Genomic DNA, 19276 nt, shown 5'->3' on the forward strand with positions numbered 1-19276 from the left:
ATATTTGAATAACTTTGTCCGTATAAATTAGTTTTGTAAATAGAAAAAAACTTAGTGTTATTAATTTCAATATAAACAATATAAAGTAAGCTGAAATTGGCTGATGGCTAGCAGATGTTATACGTTCACTATCGTTCTCTATCCGAACTTGTAAACTTTTATTTTTAGTAAATGAATGTACATTACATACTCAAAGTATAAGGAAAATCCGTCAATTCATTAGCGTAAACTATAAATTTAATTTACAATATTTTATATTTTAGTCCTACCATTGCAAAATTACACTGTAAATTATAACAAAAAACCTTTTTTTTTTATTTTCTGTTTAAGAAAAAGTGAAAATGCACATGCATATCCGTGTGCGTTTAATGTCCCCGAAATAAGATTACCCACCTGTACTTTTAAGCACATTACATAAAAATTAAACTGTGCTAAACAAGCGTCTGCTTTATCATCCAAATAATTTCTTAAAAAACTGTTTTCAAAGTGAATGTGATAATACTTTTCGTAATTTCGGTAACACCAGACAAAATTAAGCAGACATCAATTTTCAAAATTTAATTGTACATTCATAAAAATAGTTTGCGTTAATTGTAAAATTAAACAAATTTATTAATCCGTTTATCTCTCTTTTTCTCGAGATTGTATCAAGCCCAGTAATAAATGTTTCTGAATAGTTGACAATCCTAAGATAAGTACACATTGTCGTACATTACGTTAACGTGCAATGCAAGTGTAATACACTTAGTGTAAAGTCATGAGATACAAATTGGATGAACGGCCTATAACAAATAATATTATGAAAAAATGAAAATATGATAAATTATTAATTTAGCAGCGATCCACTTGTTTTTAGAAAAACAAAATTGTCCTGGGAAAAGTAGGTACGCCAAATGTTGCAGACACAATGTGTGACTTTCTCCTTTTATTTTTCATGATATAAAAGTGAAAATTCATATTGTAAAATATTGGTTTAAAATAAAAAAATTGTTGTTATTCTTTTATTACTCTGTAGCTTCATTTGTGATAAAAACACGAAAACTAGAGCAAATAAACTTAAGCAAAAATAAAGGTTTTCTAATGAAAATGAAATTACGTATTTTGGTAGACGACAAATTGCTTTACACTAGGCGGACTCAATAATATGGAATTATTTGGATGAGAACTTTGGCAAAAATTTCAAATGTTATTTTATAGCGGTCATACTGGTGAAGTGGATTAAACCAGGAGCACAAACTAATATTCTGAACGCTTCCACATTTTAATTTTAATCTGACTATTTACAACGATTTTTGCATTAGTAATAAGTGAGTAGCTATTTTTTCAAGAAAATTTGTACATACATATGTATGTACATGAAAATTGCCTAACTAGTACTCAAAATTACTAAAAATGTTTTAACAGAGAAGCAGAGATGCAGTTGGATGAAAATGAATTAAGATATGTATGTAAATTAATAAAAATGTAAGATTGAAATTAATATAATATGAAATTTTCAGATTTTGTAATGTTATCAAAATTTAAAAAAAAGAAATTATATTAAACTGTCAAAATCTTCAAAATATGAGGTTATACAAGATTTTCGAAATCTAAAAATGTTGAATTATCTAACATCTTCAGTATCAAAAAATATTAGAAGCTCAAGATCCGTTTTGGACAAATGGCAAATACATTCATGTTTGAAAACTTGTTGTCATGTAATGTAAATATTACATACATATACATATATGTATGTATATTTGTTGTTTTGACAGTTTTTGATAATTAAACTCTACTTAAAATTTCACATTATTTTAAAAAGAAACCATTGAAAAAACCAACAAAATTTTTATAAAAGAAAACTTTCTCCGACTAGATTTTCTAATCGAGGTTGAAAGTTTTGTTAGTTGACATTAACCTACTATATTCAAATATTTTGTTCCAATGGGAAAACGTTTTCAAAGTAATCAAAGTATGAAAAGGTAAATATCAATTGTTCACATGTAAACTTGATAAAGAAAAAAAAATTATTATTTTCAACGTTGCAAAAAAAATTTCAAAATGTCCATTTTATATCCAGTCAAAATGTAAGGTTTGCAGTAAAAGAGCAAGTTCGTAAGCTTGGAGTTTGAAATGTAAGAATCTTATTAAGAACACTATGTACATATCCCATATTCTCAAACAAAAATTTCACTTTTTTCCCCAAAATCAGTTAAACTTAAAATTCAAATAATTTTCGTTGACGTTTAAATTTCCTTTTTATTATAAATTTAATTTAATAATAATTATGTAATAATTTTATAACACACTTAAGGAAATGTTTAAATAATAAAAGTTTTTATTAATTAATTATTAATATTGCTTCATAAATTAGTGAAAAATTTTTAGTTTTATAAAATTCAATGTTTTTTCCTTTTTATTTGTTGTTACATATAATTTCCCTGTTAACCAGTTTGAATAATTTTAATTCACGGTAATATGGGAAATTTTTTTCGTTTGGCAAACCTGCTATGTTAAATCTAGTACTGTCAAATGAATTGATTTAATTTGAGTCTCGAAAGTATTTCACCACTTTTCCATCATAATCCACAGGTGCATTTCAAAGTGACAGATCCTCGTAACAGTTTTTCGGAAAGTAAATTAAATCTTAGTCTGCTTGGTGCTTGTCGATAAAAATTTATTCTCTAAAATAATTGCTGGTTTTATACGGTTAAATTAAAAATAAAATTGAAATATAATTAGTGTTAAGAGTTGTGAATTGATATATTATTAATTCTTTAAGTTTTGGTGCTTAAAATATAAATGATTTGGCTAAATTTTTGCGTCGAACAAAGTCTTTTGAAAAGTGTATATGTTTAATGTAATCATTCAGAGTAGAAAAAAGTGCTGAGATTGTAATTTTGGGGGTTCTGTAACAAAATTTTATAATTAGTATATTTTAAATATAATAAAAATAGCTATTAATTTAATGAAAAAAGTAAAATTAAAGACTAAATTAAAATTTTTGAAGAAAGGGCACTCTAACCTTAAAACCATAATTCATAAAGAGAAATTGACAAGGCGCCGATTCACGATACAAACCTTCAGATGTGAAAAGAGAATTAGTTAAGGAGAAAAGAACGAAGGACTTATATTAAAGATTCCTTGGGTGCATAAGCTGAATCGAAAGCGAAAATATGATTCAAGGGGACAGCCTCGTAGGAAACTCAAAGTAAGATACTGAAATTTATTGATTTTTTCAAAATAAAGTGTTAAATAAATACTGAGTTTCTCATTAACATATTATTTTTCTTTCCAATCGGTCATAATTAATTTAGTGCTTCCATAAATAATCAAAATATGGATTTATTTGATAGGTAAGTGTAGTTTTAAAATTATTTCATTATTTATTAGCTGCTCCAATTAAACCATTTTATAAAATATCCCAAGCTAAAAACTGGTTAGGATTTTAACGGAGCACATGAATATGGAATGCATTTTCTTAACAAAAAAAAAAATATGTATTCACGTATGTGAATGAAAAGAATCTGCATAAGTATTTATAAATTTTTTGATTTTTTAAAATTAACAGTAATTTAACTCTTGCCTTTTTTAAAATTTTAGAGAAAATGAGCCGTCAACATCGACTGGCAATCTATACGATGATTGTCTTAGTCCTGGGTAAGTACTATTTAATTTTCAGAAAATACCTCAACTATTATAGACTAATCTATTAAACGAAGTGGATGAATACTCTACTAAAATGCTTCTACATTTCATATAAAACACTTGCATTTAATTACACATGCAATTTTTGAAATATGAGAATACAATGCACGGAATTAAATTTATTCCTTTAATTGTTTTTTAGAGTCGAGATAGATCCAGATTCTGCTTTGCTATATGCTATAAACGTAAGTTTTTCTACATTTTTATTCAAATTTTTAAATTAAAAAGATGCAAATAGCTTAATTAATATCTTTTCTTTTTAATTTGTAGAGTTCGGATTTGCTAGGAGCTGGGGTAAGTTTAATCCTTAATTAATAACTTTTTCTTTTCTTCAATTCTATTTGCTAAGTCGCCTTGTATAAATATTATCATGAAATTTATAGTTGATTGCAATATCTGAAAATATCAATAATGATAATTATAAATTAGAATGAAGACAAAGAAAATCTTACATCTCGATTTAAGCTTAAATTCAAGGGAAACATTTCCCATATAGTAAATCTTGGTTGCTTCATTAAAACGTAAAATGTAAATGCTTCGATTGTCGTTCTCAATCGAATATCAGTTGATTCATTGATATCAGCTTCTGAAAGTATGACCAAGCATTCCTTAAACTGCGAATAAAAGTGGTTAAAAGCGAATTTCAATGAAATTGTAAAATAATTTCCAATTTACTTGATTTTCGTAACTCCAAAAAGCTGATAAAATCAAAAACATTTCAAAATATATAGTTGCGGCCCAAAAAAATGAGGAAAGACCATCAGCAATTTTGCGAGATTGTTTTGTAATAGCGTAATCCAAAATAAAATTATAAACTTGGAAAAATTGATAGTTAATAATAAAATACTCGCATAATAACCCAATTATCATAGGAAAATCTAAATATTCAGCTAATAATTCTACAATTTTGTTTAAATTTTTCAATTGATTTGATATTGAATCAATACGATCGCTTAACTCACAATATTTTTGCATTCTCAGATATTTACTTTCGGATAAATTTTCTTTTTGACTTAAATTATTAATATCTAACACAACTTTTTTCAAATGTTTATTTAAAATGTCCATGAAATGTTTACATAACATCATTGCACCATAAATTGAAGTAGGTATTGCAACTCGAATTAAATATGGCGAAGACAAACAATTGTAAGCGTAAAAATAAATAATTAAAGGATCGTTACAAAATTTTACGTATAAACACATAAAATAAATTAGAGGAACAATTACAAGTTTCAGAAAATATACAAAAATTTTGCTATTACTTAAATTTGTTTCATTTTTGTGAAATTTTATAAATTTAACAGCTTTATTTCGACGTTTCTTCAACTCCGAAAAAATTTCTGCATGCCTCCGAAGCTTGGATAATTGATACAAATATACGAAAAACGCTGAAAAGGAGCTAACGTAAGCATAAACAACTCCTAAAATTGTATTAGGCAATCTGTCTTCTAAAACATATTTGCGATACTTCATTCCATTATAAATTGATGCTCCATAAATAACAAATATCCATACCCATACCACAGTTGATTTAAACATTTGATAATTTGTAACTTTGAATTCTTTAATAGACTTTATATACTCGAATGGTGTTAACCCATAAAAATGCAAGAGTTTAATAGTAAGTTTAATAAAAAATGTTGTAATATTCATAATTTTTCAGCGGGTCTATAAATTTAATTCATATATGCATTGAAATAGAATTGTGCAAACTAAAACTGTAATTTTCTTAAAAATATGCGTAAAATGTGGTTTATTTTTATTTTCTATTTGAAATCAAATGGAAACATGAAATATCTTCTCTTAACACAATTTAATTTATAATACATGAATTTATTTGGAAAAATATGTAATTTTTTATAACACTGATATTCGAAGGCAGGTTAAGATTAATTGCATTTTAATTGCTGAGCTTTAATTGATAAATCATATTTAAATAATTTATAAATTTAAAAATTAGATTTATGAACTTAATTCAAATTTAAATCATCAAATAAAATTTTTTCCACAGAATTTTGATATTGATCATATTGTGAACTCCCCAGACGTATTTAAGAAAGAAGAGAGTTTAGTTGAAGAACATAATGTTTGTATTATTTTCTCAATTGCTAAATTTACTGAATATTTTGTTTTTAATGCTTTTTTATATATTCAATTGTAGAAGGATGTATTTCCTGACTTAATGGAACATGACACCGGTAATTTGAAGTTTAATATACTCGTGAATGAACCAGAAAATTTAAAAAAAAATCATTGGTATTATTCAAAAGAGTTACAAAAAATTTTCATAAATTTAAATAAAACATTTCATATCGATATTGAACATAAATCGGTTGATTTTGAATTATTTTTGCGTGTTATGATGGTATTTATTGATGAAATAAGTTCACCAGTGACACGTTGTCAGAATCATATTTTTGCAGAAAATGGTAAACTGAATTTAAAATAAATTTTAAGTATGAAACTTGACGAATTGTAATTTCTGTTTTCAGGAATTATTTCTGACAGCAAAAAATTCAGTATTATAAGAACAGAAAATCCTCGTGCTGAGTACTGTGGAAATGAAAATGGTAAAAATATTAAAGATCGCCTTTCTGTTTTGATACCATTGAGTAGTGTCGTCCCAAATGATAAAAATATGGCAAAACAGTCAATAGCTTTAAAATTTGTATGCCAGAATTCGTGCGTTGGTAGAAAACAGACAGCTGTTTTATTTTATTTGGAAAATGTGAGGTAAGAACTTTCGAAGGAATAAAAAGTTTCTATAAATTTGATTAAATAAACTCTACTTGATTTTTTGAGTCCCTGATTTTTAAATTAAAATAAGATTTTTTTTCAATTTATTGTTTGAATTTTCGATATTTTCTGTTCTTGTAAATATTTTAACGTAACATTTCTTGAAGAAAAGTTAATAATATGAATCTGACATAATTTATTTTTGTAGGGGTTTAATTTTATCCAAAAAGGTTGTAAATATTAAAGTTTGTAGTTGCCCAAAACGAGATAAATCCGCTGAGGAACAAAAGAACGTAAACGCAAAACGCACTGCAGAACGAGGTAAAAATTTATTAAAAATTGTTTTAATTTTACAATAAAGTACAATTTGTATTTGTAAATTTCAACTCGTATAGCACAACTCTTGGAAATGGGACCTCGACCGGGAAAAATTTTCAAAATTAAAACTGAATCAAGTATACTATCTCCACCGCTATCATCATCATCTCCATCTAATTCAGATGATAATAATTCTCCATATAATCCCGTGAAAATGGAATACCCAATGCAACATCCTTTTGGTTTAGGTGTAACATTGAAAGCTGTCCCCAACGGTGGCGTAACCTTAACATTACCTTTGCCTAATGATAGAATGGCTCTTGAAATTGTCAAACATGCATATAATTGCATCGCCGGTGAAATTTCACGAAATCCTTTAAATTCTGAGTGGAATGTATACTTGGACGAGTTAAGGAAATTACAAGAAAAATAAATACAAATTGGATATTTTCTGTTTACCACCATATAATTTAGGTATTTATTTACTGTTATATTGTAATTATTTTTCATACTTATAAAAATTTAATACTTTTAGGAAAGTTGAAACTTTTTTTTTTGTTTTGGATTAGAGAATTATCTTGCTACATTTATTTTAAGAATTTTCTTTTGACTATAATTTTAAGTTAAAGAAACTTCAATTTATATTTCATAAGTTTAAAGCAATATGTTTATATAATATATTCTGCCATTTCATATAATATGAAGTATTCATAATTTAGGTTGAAATTTAGTTATTAAAGTATATAATTACTTTGCAATATTGTTGAAGCCAGTTTTAATAGGAAATTTGTCTTTTATTATTGAATTATGTTATATCTATGTATATATATGTACATACATATAAATTACATATTACATTTATTTTGCGTATTTTTTTTTAAATATTTAATTTTGTGCTATTTCTTTATCGAAAAAAAATGTTTGTTTTGTTGGAAACCAATAAATGATCGATTCTTAATTCTACACATGAGATATAAATTTATAATATAAATCCTGTTAAAAACATGATACAAATTTAAGAATATGTGAAACATTTTCATTTGAAAATTTTTTTTTCTTTTTTTTAAAAAAAAATTTATCGATTCTATTTAATTAAAAAAATTGATGTAATTAAAGTTTGTCTTCCAGTCTTCCTGTGTTCTGTATTATTGAAACTTTGTTTTAACGGCGTTTTCCTGTTATTTCAGATAAAGAACGGTAAACAAAATATATTAATAATATTTTGTATTATCCGCATGTAGTTTTCATGTTGTTTATGACCAAAAACATTAGCACAAATTTTTATGTACTTTTTAACAATAATAAAAGGGTTAAATGAAATTAACTGAAAATTTTTAATTTTGTCACCTTTTTTCTTATAAGGAAAACAAATTTAATTATATTTAAAAAAAAATTTAACCTCACTAAATTCATCAAAGAACAAAATATTTGTATAAGCACATATTATTTGAAAAACAACTGGATTTTTGTAAAATTTGATATTTCTTTTTGGTATTTAGTAATACTCGTATTTTTGGTATTTCATTTTATTAATTTTGTATATTGTATACATATGTATATGTGTCATATACATATGTATAATTGCGTAAAAAAATGTTAAACATTAAAAAAAGCAAAAACTTAATTAAAGTTTTCATGTTAAAAATTTTTACATATTTAAAGTATTAAAAATTTTAATTTTTGATAGGTCATTTGTGATTAAATTTTAATTTTAAATGAAAAGTTTGCAAAAATTTTTGGGTATATTACATTATAAATGAAAATATTTCAATTTTGTCATTGTATGAAAATTTTTAAAAAAAGAAATTTTATCAAATTTTTTTTATAAGTAATTTCAAATTTCGTGATTTACTTTAAAAAAATTTAAATAGAAATGTTATTACTTATTAATTATACTTGAAATATTTGTTCATTTTAGTAAAATATGAATATTATTATTCATATTTATGGTTGATACTCTACTTTTTAATAAATACTTCCCACATTATATAAACCATTTCAGAAAAATTTCTTAATTTTTATAATTACCTTTTAAATTAAAACCTCTATCATTAAATTTGATATTTTATAATTTTAATTTATAAATCAATTGTAGTTTTTCAGTTGTATGTAAAATAATTATAAGAGTACAATAAAATAAATTCTTATATTAGGAATTAATAAAATAAAAATAAAATTTATTGCGAGTGCAATAAAAATATAAAATGTATAAAAATTTTTTTTGAAAGTTTTATACTAATTAAGTAAGTAATACAGATACGTAAAAAAACAATTTAGAAAAATCATTTTTCTAAAATATTTTAATGCATATTAAAGGAATAATTATTTTTGTCTTAATATTTTATAAACAAATATAAGAATGTATATTTTTTTCTAATTCAATTTAATGACACACATTTCCAGTTCTTATTATAAGATTATCAATAATAATTAGTAATAATCATAAAAATATTAGTTTATATTAAAGATTTGAAACAAAATAAAAAATCATTTTACTTACATTTGTTTGTTTACTTTACTCTACCAGAATAAATTTTAATTTTATAAGAAAGTTTTCTTAAACATTTGAAAGAAATTTTAGAAATAGTAAGTGCCTTAGAATTAAAAAACAACAAAGTTTAAGTATAAGAATTTATTAAATATAAAACTTTCAATATAAGAACTTTAAAAATATAAAATTATTTAATAATTATAAAAATTATTGATTATTGTATAAAAACTACTTTATGTACTTCATAAGTTCTGATTTAAAAAGAAAACATGAAACGATTTTCATTTGTATATAAGAAAGTTCATAAACAAATTTTCAGAATATTTTCGAAATATGTTACACATGCATAATGGAAAATGAACAAATCCTTACAAAATTTATTTTGAAAAATACTATTCAATATGTTTTTATTTCTTAAAAAGTTTTTTTAAAGGAAAACTTGAAACATTTATAAATTAAATTTGTATTCGATAATTGATTAATATAATATTAGGAATATACACTTTGTAATTGCCATTTAAATTTTTTTTACAGAAATAAATAATATATTTAGGTTAAGTTTATGAAAATAAAATTATGTGTTTTATTTTGAATTTAATAATAATTTTTACGGCTCTAATTTCAATTATATTATTTAGTATATACTTTTGCTAGGTTTCAGTAAATTAAAGTAAATTTCAATTTTATTGCAATACTAAATTTCGTCATTATTGAAAACTGAATGTTAAATAATATAAAGATGTAAATAATTTATATTTTGTTATTTGAAGACTATTTTTTCAATCCAATCAAGATATGAATTAATTTTAGTATAAACACCTGGTGAATTTGGTGCTGCACAAAATTTCCCAAATGATGTTATTCCAATAATATAATTAATGCAATTATATTTCCCCATATGAACATTAATTGGTCCACCAGAATCTCCCTAAAAGAAGAAAAAAGTAAATATTTTTAAATTGGAATTACTTAATAAAGTTATTTACTATTTTACAATTTTTATTTTTATTTCATTGCATTACCTGGCATGTATCTTTTCCACCTTCGAGATATCCAGCGCAGAATTGACTTTCGGTAATGCCTCTATGTAATTTAATTTCCCTTTTATATAATTCATTACATTTGTTTCTATCAATCATTTTCAAATCAACTTTTAAAAGTTTATCTGATCTTGGACCCAAGTATCGTGTTCTACCCCAACCAGTTGCTGTTACAATTTCAACATCATCAATTTTAGATCGAAACCATAAACAAGCTGGTCTTACGTATTTAGAAAATAAAACATTTTTATTTAATTTAATCAATGCAATATCATAATAATATTCTTCTTTCTTATATTTTGGATATGAGATTATTTCAGAAACTTTTAATATTTGAATGTTCACATCCTCAACTGAGGAATCGATTCCATGTGCACCCAGCTTAACTAAATTTGGCGATTTTCTAAAATGTAAATTAAAATAAGGTAATTATTTGTTTAATTAAAATGTAAATTAAAATAAATATGTACTATTCAATAAGAAATAATTGTAGAAGAAGAAAAATAATAAACAGCTTTAACAAAATTTTAATAAGTTAAAATTACGTACCCACCTAAAGAAGTGCAATGAGCAGCAGTCAGTACAAAAATTTCACTTATAAGACTACCGCCGCAAGCCCAACTTATACTCCCTTGTTCTTTTATCCAGCCTATGGCAGCCTTAAAATTAAATTTACTTGATTAGTCCGATATTTCTTTTTGTAAATAAAAATGTTAATACCATATGCGGATATTCACCAAGAAGGGTTTCTTCTCCTCCGACAATTAGTGGTACACTAAATTCACACTTTTTAATTAAATGATTTGCTCGTTCAGAAGGTTTTAATAGTTCCATTCCAAAATTATTATATTCTGCACATTCTACAATCGATATAAGTACAAAATACGTACATAAAGTAATAATTTTTTAAAATTAAATTATATATAAACTATGTATGTAACTCATAATAACTTTTCATTAAATAACTAACTTTTTGCACTAATCCGTTGTGTTTCGTTATTGTTTTCATTAATAAATTTATTTTCACGTGGACAGCATATAATCGGAACACTTCCTTGATATGAACATATATCTAATTGAATGCCATGAACTCGAAACTCTCGAACAATATGTAAACATTGATGAGCAAATAAACAAAAACCATTTTTGTTATCGACTCTTCTTTGACAGGCCGAACCCAATGGTTTATCAAAATTTGGTTTGATAGCATCTCTATTATATTGCTGCTGAAGTTTTCGTTGTTGTCGTTGTGAATTTCTTGTCTGCTTTACAGTATATGATGTCTCAAGCTGATCAGGAAAAACAAATTTTCCTCCTGTATTACTTGAGTTTTGAATATTAAATTTTTGAGTTTGTGTAGTTTTAGTTGGCTTAAAAAATGGATATTGTTGAATCTGTTGATTCCTTGGTACATGATAGTTTGGAAAAGCATCTGGTGTAAATATTTGTCCGGTTGAAATTATAGCTTGCCGTTTTGGTATTGTAAATTTAGTTGATGTATATGTTTGATATAATTGTCTATTATTTATCACTGAATTTTCTTGTTCAATTTCTGTATTTTCTGCAGTATTCTCCATTGCTAAAATCTTACTTGATGATATGACATTTAAAACTAAAAATACACTGAAGCAAATCATTTTTCTTATTTTGGCATGTATCATGTCTTCGAGTAAATAATAGTAACTGAAATATTTCATTCATTATGAATAAAATTTAAGGGCATCATCTGGTCTTAGAAATATTAAGTTTATTATTTTATAGCCACTTAGGTATTTTCCTTTTTTTTTGTAAAATTCTTGAAATTGCGGAAGTGAATTAAAATAAAAATGCATTTAGAGTTAAAAATATTTATTTTGCACTTGCCACAAGGTACACATAAAACATTGCTTATGTATGTACTTGTTATTGTTATTTTTATGACACTTTCACGAATGATTATTTTTATTCTTATGGCAGGTATGAAGGGCATTATCTACATACAAGAATCAAATGCAAAACATTTTTGCAAACATACCGTATGTATGTATGTACAGTATTATTTTGAATATCATTTGGGTAACCGGCTATTATAATTAGGAATTGTAATAAATATTATTACCTTCCTTTAAAAGTTCCTAGAACAAAATGAGATCAACTTAACTAAACAGGTGCATGTAGTACTTAAATTGTGGCTATATTCATGCAAACACCAACACATTCACATCAACAAATAATATTTACATAAAATGTGTTATTTTAAGTTCTTAATTATATAACTTTTTTAAGCGATATTAAGTTGAATCATAATATATTACAGTAGATATTTTACTACTTACTCAAAGGATTATGTAAAAAATTAAATTTAAAAATGAAACTAGCTTCACATTCAATTGTATTAAAATTAGAAATCTTAGAATAAATCATACATACATATGTATTTACAAATAAAATATTTTTTTTATATTTTTCACATATTATGAATGCATAAATTTTGTTAAGATTGATCTTGGAAAACAAAATCTGGATTAAAGTAACTATAAGTTCGAGGCCATACAATACTTTCAATCCAAGATAAATATGAAAAAACTCTTGTATAAACTCCTGGATATGAACTGCCACAAAAAACACCATATGAAATTATTCCAACTAATGAAAAACGTGGCCGTCTTCTACCTGGTAAATTCAATTGTAATGGTCCACCAGAATCACCCTATATAAGTAAAAAAAATATTAATTAATTTAAAATGAATTAAAGATTTGGTTAAAATATTTAAATTGATTTTGGAATACACTAAGTCAACACATTCTGATATAATATGAGTCCTATTTTGATTATCTTGAACTGCGTGTAAAAGAAGAACAAATGATGAAAAATAGAAAAAAATCTCAATTGAAGCAGAGGCATATAAATTTCGTTAACTTAGTGAATAAGCATGTAATTGCTGTTTCTAGTTAAAGATTTTAAAATATGTATTAAACATTAGGATTAATAATAACATTAAAAAACACAAATTTCAAGTTCAAATTTAATAATAAATTTGCATTTTTCAAATTATACGCGTTAATCGTTTGGATTTCTACACCGAACATTTGGAACGCCTACCTGTACATATGTATTTACATACCCAAAAAATATAATTTCTGTAAGTAGTTTACATTTACTTACTTGGCAAGTATCTACTATTCCATCTAAATCTTTAGCACAAATTTGATTATCCAGAACACCGAAAGGAGTTTCTTCTAAAAGTGGTAATTCTTTATTGCAATCTTCATTACCAATTAAGTCTAAATTCATTTCAGTAAGAACATTTGTGAAAACTTTTCCAAAAGTTGTGGCTCCATAGCCGCATGCAAAAGCATATTGATATGGTATATTTTCCAATGGCCATAAATGAACTGGTCGAATTTTAAAAGAAAATCTATATTCCATTTAAAAGCAAATTCATTTTCAGTTTTTTATTTCGTAAATTTTTACTTGAAATCTTTTTAAAAGTTCGTTTATATATACCTTATAGTTTCTACTAATTTTAATAATCCAATATCATAATAATATGATTCATCTCTATAATACGGATGAATTATAACTTCATCAATTTTTTCTATCATGGATCCTTCTTCATCCATTCCTGATTTTTTTCTTAAATCAATAGCACCTAATTCAACATGAGTTGGATGTTCTCTGAATTGAATTAAATAAAATCATAAAATTTCGAATAATTAATTAAATTTAAACTTACCCTCCAAAATCACAACAATGTGCCGCTGTAAGAACATACTGTCTAAAAATTTAATATTATAATTTAAAATAAATTTTTTTTTTTTTTATAATTAATTAAATAAAAATAAAACAATTAATTCACCTTGAAATCAAGCTACCACCACATTTCCAATCAATAACATCCTCATAATCTCTTATAACTCCTATAGCAGCCATATGAGGATATTCACCAGGATCAGCTAATGTACGACCATTTAATTCTTCTGGTGTTAATAAAACATTATCACGAAAACCTTCCTCACCAAATATCTCTTCCATATATTCACCGAATTCTTATAAAAATATGTAAGTAAAATTTTAAAATTTGGAAAGAAATTCAATAATTATTTTACTCACTTAATTCACTTGTTCGGTTTGCTACATCACCATTTTCATCAATAACATCGGTAGTATTACCAAATTCTTTTGGTTTCCATCCTTAACAAATAGAAAAATTCAAATTCGTTGTGTTAATGCATTGTTAAAAGCATGTACATATATGTATATATGCATATGTATATTCGAGACTGAAAGAACGACTATATTAATTCAACGGATTCATACTCAGCGAAGCCATTTGGTTAATTTATTAAATACCTTTAAGTTAAAGTTTGTTTTTTTTGTAGTCAAAATTTTTAAACCCTGATAATATAGTTCTCAGATGACCTAGCGAGCTAGAGCTCTTAATTTCTTTTTATCATACCCCCCGCCTTTAAAACGTCTTGTATTTAAAAGTAAAAACGTCTTATCTTAAAAACACTAACACGTGCGGATCATATTGATCAAAATATTATTTTGCAATAGAATATTATTATTCATAAATGCTATTATTAATTCCGTAAATTCTCCCTCAAGCAGTCGAAAAATATAATAACAAATACCTAATATGTATGTTTGTATGTACGAAGGTCATAATACACGCGAACATAAATGTCATGCAGATAATTTACATAAGTAAAAGAATATTTTATGAATATTTGAAAAAAAAAGTTAGAAATGGCAGATATTTTTTAAGAACTATTGAATAATAAGCAAATAATTCTGTTTACCGAAAAGTTTAGTACGATAAAAGTAGAATATAAACATCAAAAACTTTGCATTTTCGTGAACGCCTGTGTTTAAAGACTAAACAAATCAAATACATGATGAGTATGAATACGTAATCAACCACATTGTATATTCTTTGTATATCGTAGCATAAGAGTGGCATAAATTCTGTAAAATAATGTGTGAAAAATTTTAAACTAGCATTTACATATACAAGTGCGCAGGTTTTAATTTGTTTATAACCTTCTCTAATTAAATTGAAAATTTCTGTTAAAATTTCGTAATATGAAAATTTAGTATGATTACAAGACCTTCCTTATTATATGTAATGCAACGGATAATTAAGGCGAAACAAACCACAAAATTCTGTTATATTTCTTTTTCTTCAGATGTCGGTTTATTTTATGGAAATATTAATAATTTTTCCTATTACCCTTAAAGTTTTCGATCGAAATAGTAATTGTTTATTGTTAAATGGTTTTAGTCACTTTAAATGATCATTTTTCTTGCAAAATTCGTCAGAGCATGTGTATTTATTATCTATAAAAATAATAAACATATTATATACCTATGCATTTGCAACTAGTCTACCTCATTAAATCTGTTGTTTTATTACTTATGAACATTTTTCCAATAATTATTTTGTAATTTGTATTCAAATTAATATGCGTATTAGTCAATTATGATATTGAATCGATTGTACACATACATTTATGTAAGTACATAATTTTCATTTGACATTTTGTATTTTGTGACATTATAAACAAAAAATTAATTATTTAATATCAATCAATATTTTCATAAAATTGTTGTTAGTTCAAACAAGTTTTGTGTCTACATACGTCACATTTAATATTATTCTTCTGTGAAATTTAAACATTTTGATAAACTGAATTTTTGAATGAAAATAATTTAAGTACTGGTACATTCAAAATGTAGGGTTCTTTAATATTTTCATAACAAATATTTTTATTTTGAATGATTAATAATAATAATAACAACAATAAAAACATAGAATCTTCGATTATTCTATACAAAAAAAAGGTTATTTAACCTTTAAAATTTTTTATTAGGCAAAAAATCATTGAGTTTTAACCTTTCGTAAAAAAAATTGTTCAAAAAACAATCAAAATTCTACATAACGAGTGAATGGTCAGAAATTATTTAATTTTTTATTTCCAAATAAAATTTAGTAGATAACGTAAGTTTTCAAATTTCCAACATTATCAATCCTATACGCCACCTATTGGAAGTTAATTAACTAGTTCAAGTTAATATGTATATGTATGTATGTATGTTTGTCTTAAAAACAGAGCTAATGTAAATGGGTATATAGTGTTCTATGTTATACATATTATGTAGCCTTCCTGTAATATAAAGTATGAATTCAAATATAACATTATTTATGCCGAATTTTTCTTATCGAAATATTCGTTTAAAACATTGTAATGTCGCCGCAATCCTGTAACAAGTACTAATTTTTATGGCCAAGTACCTATTAAAAAACAGCACAAAAAGTCCCTCACTCACTCACTTTAAATTTGAATTAAAATAATTGAAAAATACAAGTATCCCACAAATTTGTCCCCCAATTTTTAATATTTCTAATTAACTTTAATAATTTGCTTTATGAGATTTGTGAATGTTATTTTAATTGTACGCACCTGAAAATTTAGAAGATGGTTTTGCATCGTGTTTTTGTGGTTTTGGTTTCCAATGAGCTTTTTTCGGTGGAGGTGGAATTGTTTTCTTATTATGAACAACTTTGATATGTACTTTTACTTTGACTGGCTTATGATTTGATTGATTATTAGAAGAATTCTTTTTATTATCTTTTTTTTGGAAAACTTTAGGGCTATTACGATCATTTGTATGAGTATTTCTTTTGAAGTGAACTTTATTATCTTTCTGATTGTTATTATTAGATTTCGGGTTCGGGTCGGCATTTCTTGTTGACAAATTAACATGACCTTTTATATGAAATTGAGCCGGTTTTTCATCGTGAGCCGGTTGATGAGTGGTTTGATGTTGCGGATGACGTGTTGTTTGATGTTGTGGGTGATGGGCCGTCTGATGCTGCGGATGATGTGTTGTTTGATGTTGTGGATGGCGTGTCGTTTGATGTTGTGGATGATGTGTTGTCGGATGTTCCGGATGATGTGTTGTCTGATGTTGTGGATGATGTGTCGTCTGATGTTGCGGATGATGTGTTGTGTGATGTTGATTGGACGGGTTATGATGTTGATTATTCGAATGCGAACCAGAATGTGCAGCAGGTTCGTTATGATTTACTTTTAGACGAACACGAATTTTACCATCTAATGGTTGTGTGGTTTCAGCTGATTTTGCTATACGAAAATGAAGTTTACCATCACCTGGCTTTTTAGTAGTACTGCCGCTACTTAATATTTCCACTACATTAGTTAAACATATTATTAAGCACAAAATTAGGAAATTATTATTCATTTTGAACACATTAAATTTTTTCTTTATGATTAACATTTATTTTTATATTTAAATATTTTGGCAATCATTTATTCTATAAAATTATACGAAAAGTGAGCTATATGTCCTCAGTTAGAAAATTAACATTAAACTAAGCATTTGGATTAATGATTTCTTTTATTAATACTAAGCTTTTAACCAAAATTTTATTTCGTATACAAAGTATCAGTATTACATTTTTAGCTAATAAAGTGTGAAAATCTAATTCAAAACTTTCTATAATAACAAGTATCAATATTAATATTATCAGGCATGAAATATGAAATTTTAAAAGAGAGACATAAAGAATTGAGACAACTTGAAAATAAGACAAAAACAAATGAGAAATTCAACAGGTTTTTAAAAAAATTTAATAAGAAAAAAAATAATTGAGAAAAGAGTAGTGTATTGGCAAAACAATATGATACTCAAATATTTTCATAAAAAACAAAATAATCTTTTAAAATAGTGGACAAGACAGGCAAGTCACCACAGACAACTAGCAATAAAAATGTTGAAAAAATTGTTAAATAAATATTTTTAGCGGTGATAATCGGGATTAAAGTAAAAATTTAAATGTTAATATAGCAAAATTATTCTAAAGAAGTTTTGATACCTTGGGAACCACAACTATCAATTCGAAAATTAAACGACAATCAAAATTCAAAAAACGGCACAAAAAATAGCAGCATATGGCCGGGGGTGAAAAGTTGTAGGTACTTTTCAAACTTTTTTGTTGTTCTATTTACGTTCTTTGGCAAAATCTATTGAAATATTTTTTTCTTAATCATATCCGTCCGGCTTCCAGTTCCCATGATATACAAAAAGTGAATTTTTGATCAATAGTTCAAGTTAAAAAAAAGAAAATTTATTGATCTTTTGATGGAAAAGGATAACAAAATAAAATAATTACCTCATTTGAGGTATGTACTATTGTTCATCAAAACCCATACATTTTTAAAAATTGAATACACAAATTACACCCATACCGTGTTATAAGGTAACTGAATTGGTAAATTGCAATATACAAATTTCAATATAAGGAATAAAAAAAACATTATTGTCTGAGCTTAAGAACCTACAATTTTTTTTTCACTTCTAAATTATTAATAGTTTTTTATGAATGATTATTGAATTGAATCATTGGTCTTTATAATTGTTCTTTAAGTGGTGATGGTGTGTAATCACTGTTGGAATTTAGTGATTGATTTGCCTTACCACTTCAATTTAAATTTAGTTCATTCGATATTAAAGTAAAAATTTCTTTTACATATCTAAAATCCCAATCAAAACAAAGTATGTTATATAAAAACTGTTATATAATATGGTATTACATTTTTGTGCTTTAAATATAATTATTTATGTACTCTCATATTATGCACATTTTTTTTTAATTATAATATAAGTCAACCTTATATGTGTGTACATAAACCTACACAATTAAGGAACTAAAAGTATAATTAAAAGATTAAAATCACAACTTGATTTTCAGACCAAAATATATTTTAGGCATTTGATGGTACTAAAGCATTTCACTTACATGTAGATTTATTGACTCCTGTTTTATAGAAAAACTTCAAATAATATTTGAACAAGCATAATATGGGTGTAACATTGTTACTTAATGATAATTTTCAATAATCCTAGTATATCACATTTGAATAGATGCAATTTTAATATTAACTTTAATTATAGTTTTTATAAAAACCTTTTTTAAAAAATTTATCTAACTAA

At 25.1% G+C, this 19276-nt stretch overlaps 3 protein-coding genes across 3 annotated transcripts; 1 reads left to right on the forward strand and 2 right to left on the reverse strand.

Moving 5' to 3' along the window:
* Positions 1–2636: 2636 nt before the first annotated feature.
* Positions 2637–8397, forward strand: LOC129611824 (cellular tumor antigen p53). Its single transcript, XM_055525199.1, has 11 exons — positions 2637–3190; positions 3297–3335; positions 3583–3639; positions 3830–3872; positions 3958–3981; positions 5702–5776; positions 5852–6119; positions 6183–6423; positions 6635–6747; positions 6822–7218; positions 7280–8397. Exons 1-10 carry the CDS (start codon positions 3156–3158, stop codon positions 7175–7177), a joined length of 1251 nt encoding a protein of 416 aa, XP_055381174.1. The 5' UTR covers positions 2637–3155; the 3' UTR covers positions 7178–7218; positions 7280–8397.
* Positions 8398–9952: 1555 nt separating this feature from the next.
* LOC129612047 (serine protease snake) lies at positions 9953–12184 on the reverse strand. Its single transcript, XM_055525491.1, has 5 exons — positions 11246–12184; positions 10996–11135; positions 10825–10934; positions 10258–10678; positions 9953–10163 (listed from the first exon to the last, which is right to left on the reverse strand). Exons 1-5 carry the CDS (start codon positions 11970–11972, stop codon positions 9996–9998), a joined length of 1566 nt encoding a protein of 521 aa, XP_055381466.1. The 5' UTR covers positions 11973–12184; the 3' UTR covers positions 9953–9995.
* Positions 12185–12748: 564 nt separating this feature from the next.
* On the reverse strand, positions 12749–17524 carry LOC129611967 (serine protease Hayan-like). Its single transcript, XM_055525398.1, has 7 exons — positions 16723–17524; positions 14369–14449; positions 14115–14304; positions 13992–14033; positions 13763–13933; positions 13421–13673; positions 12749–12964 (listed from the first exon to the last, which is right to left on the reverse strand). Exons 1-7 carry the CDS (start codon positions 17522–17524, stop codon positions 12749–12751), a joined length of 1755 nt encoding a protein of 584 aa, XP_055381373.1.
* Between the last annotated feature and the right edge of the window lie 1752 nt (positions 17525–19276).

The sequence above is a fragment of the Condylostylus longicornis genome, unplaced genomic scaffold (genome assembly GCF_029603195.1).
Source record: "Condylostylus longicornis isolate FDR11 unplaced genomic scaffold, ASM2960319v2 ptg000055l, whole genome shotgun sequence".
Taxonomy (NCBI): Eukaryota; Metazoa; Arthropoda; class Insecta; order Diptera; family Dolichopodidae; genus Condylostylus; species Condylostylus longicornis.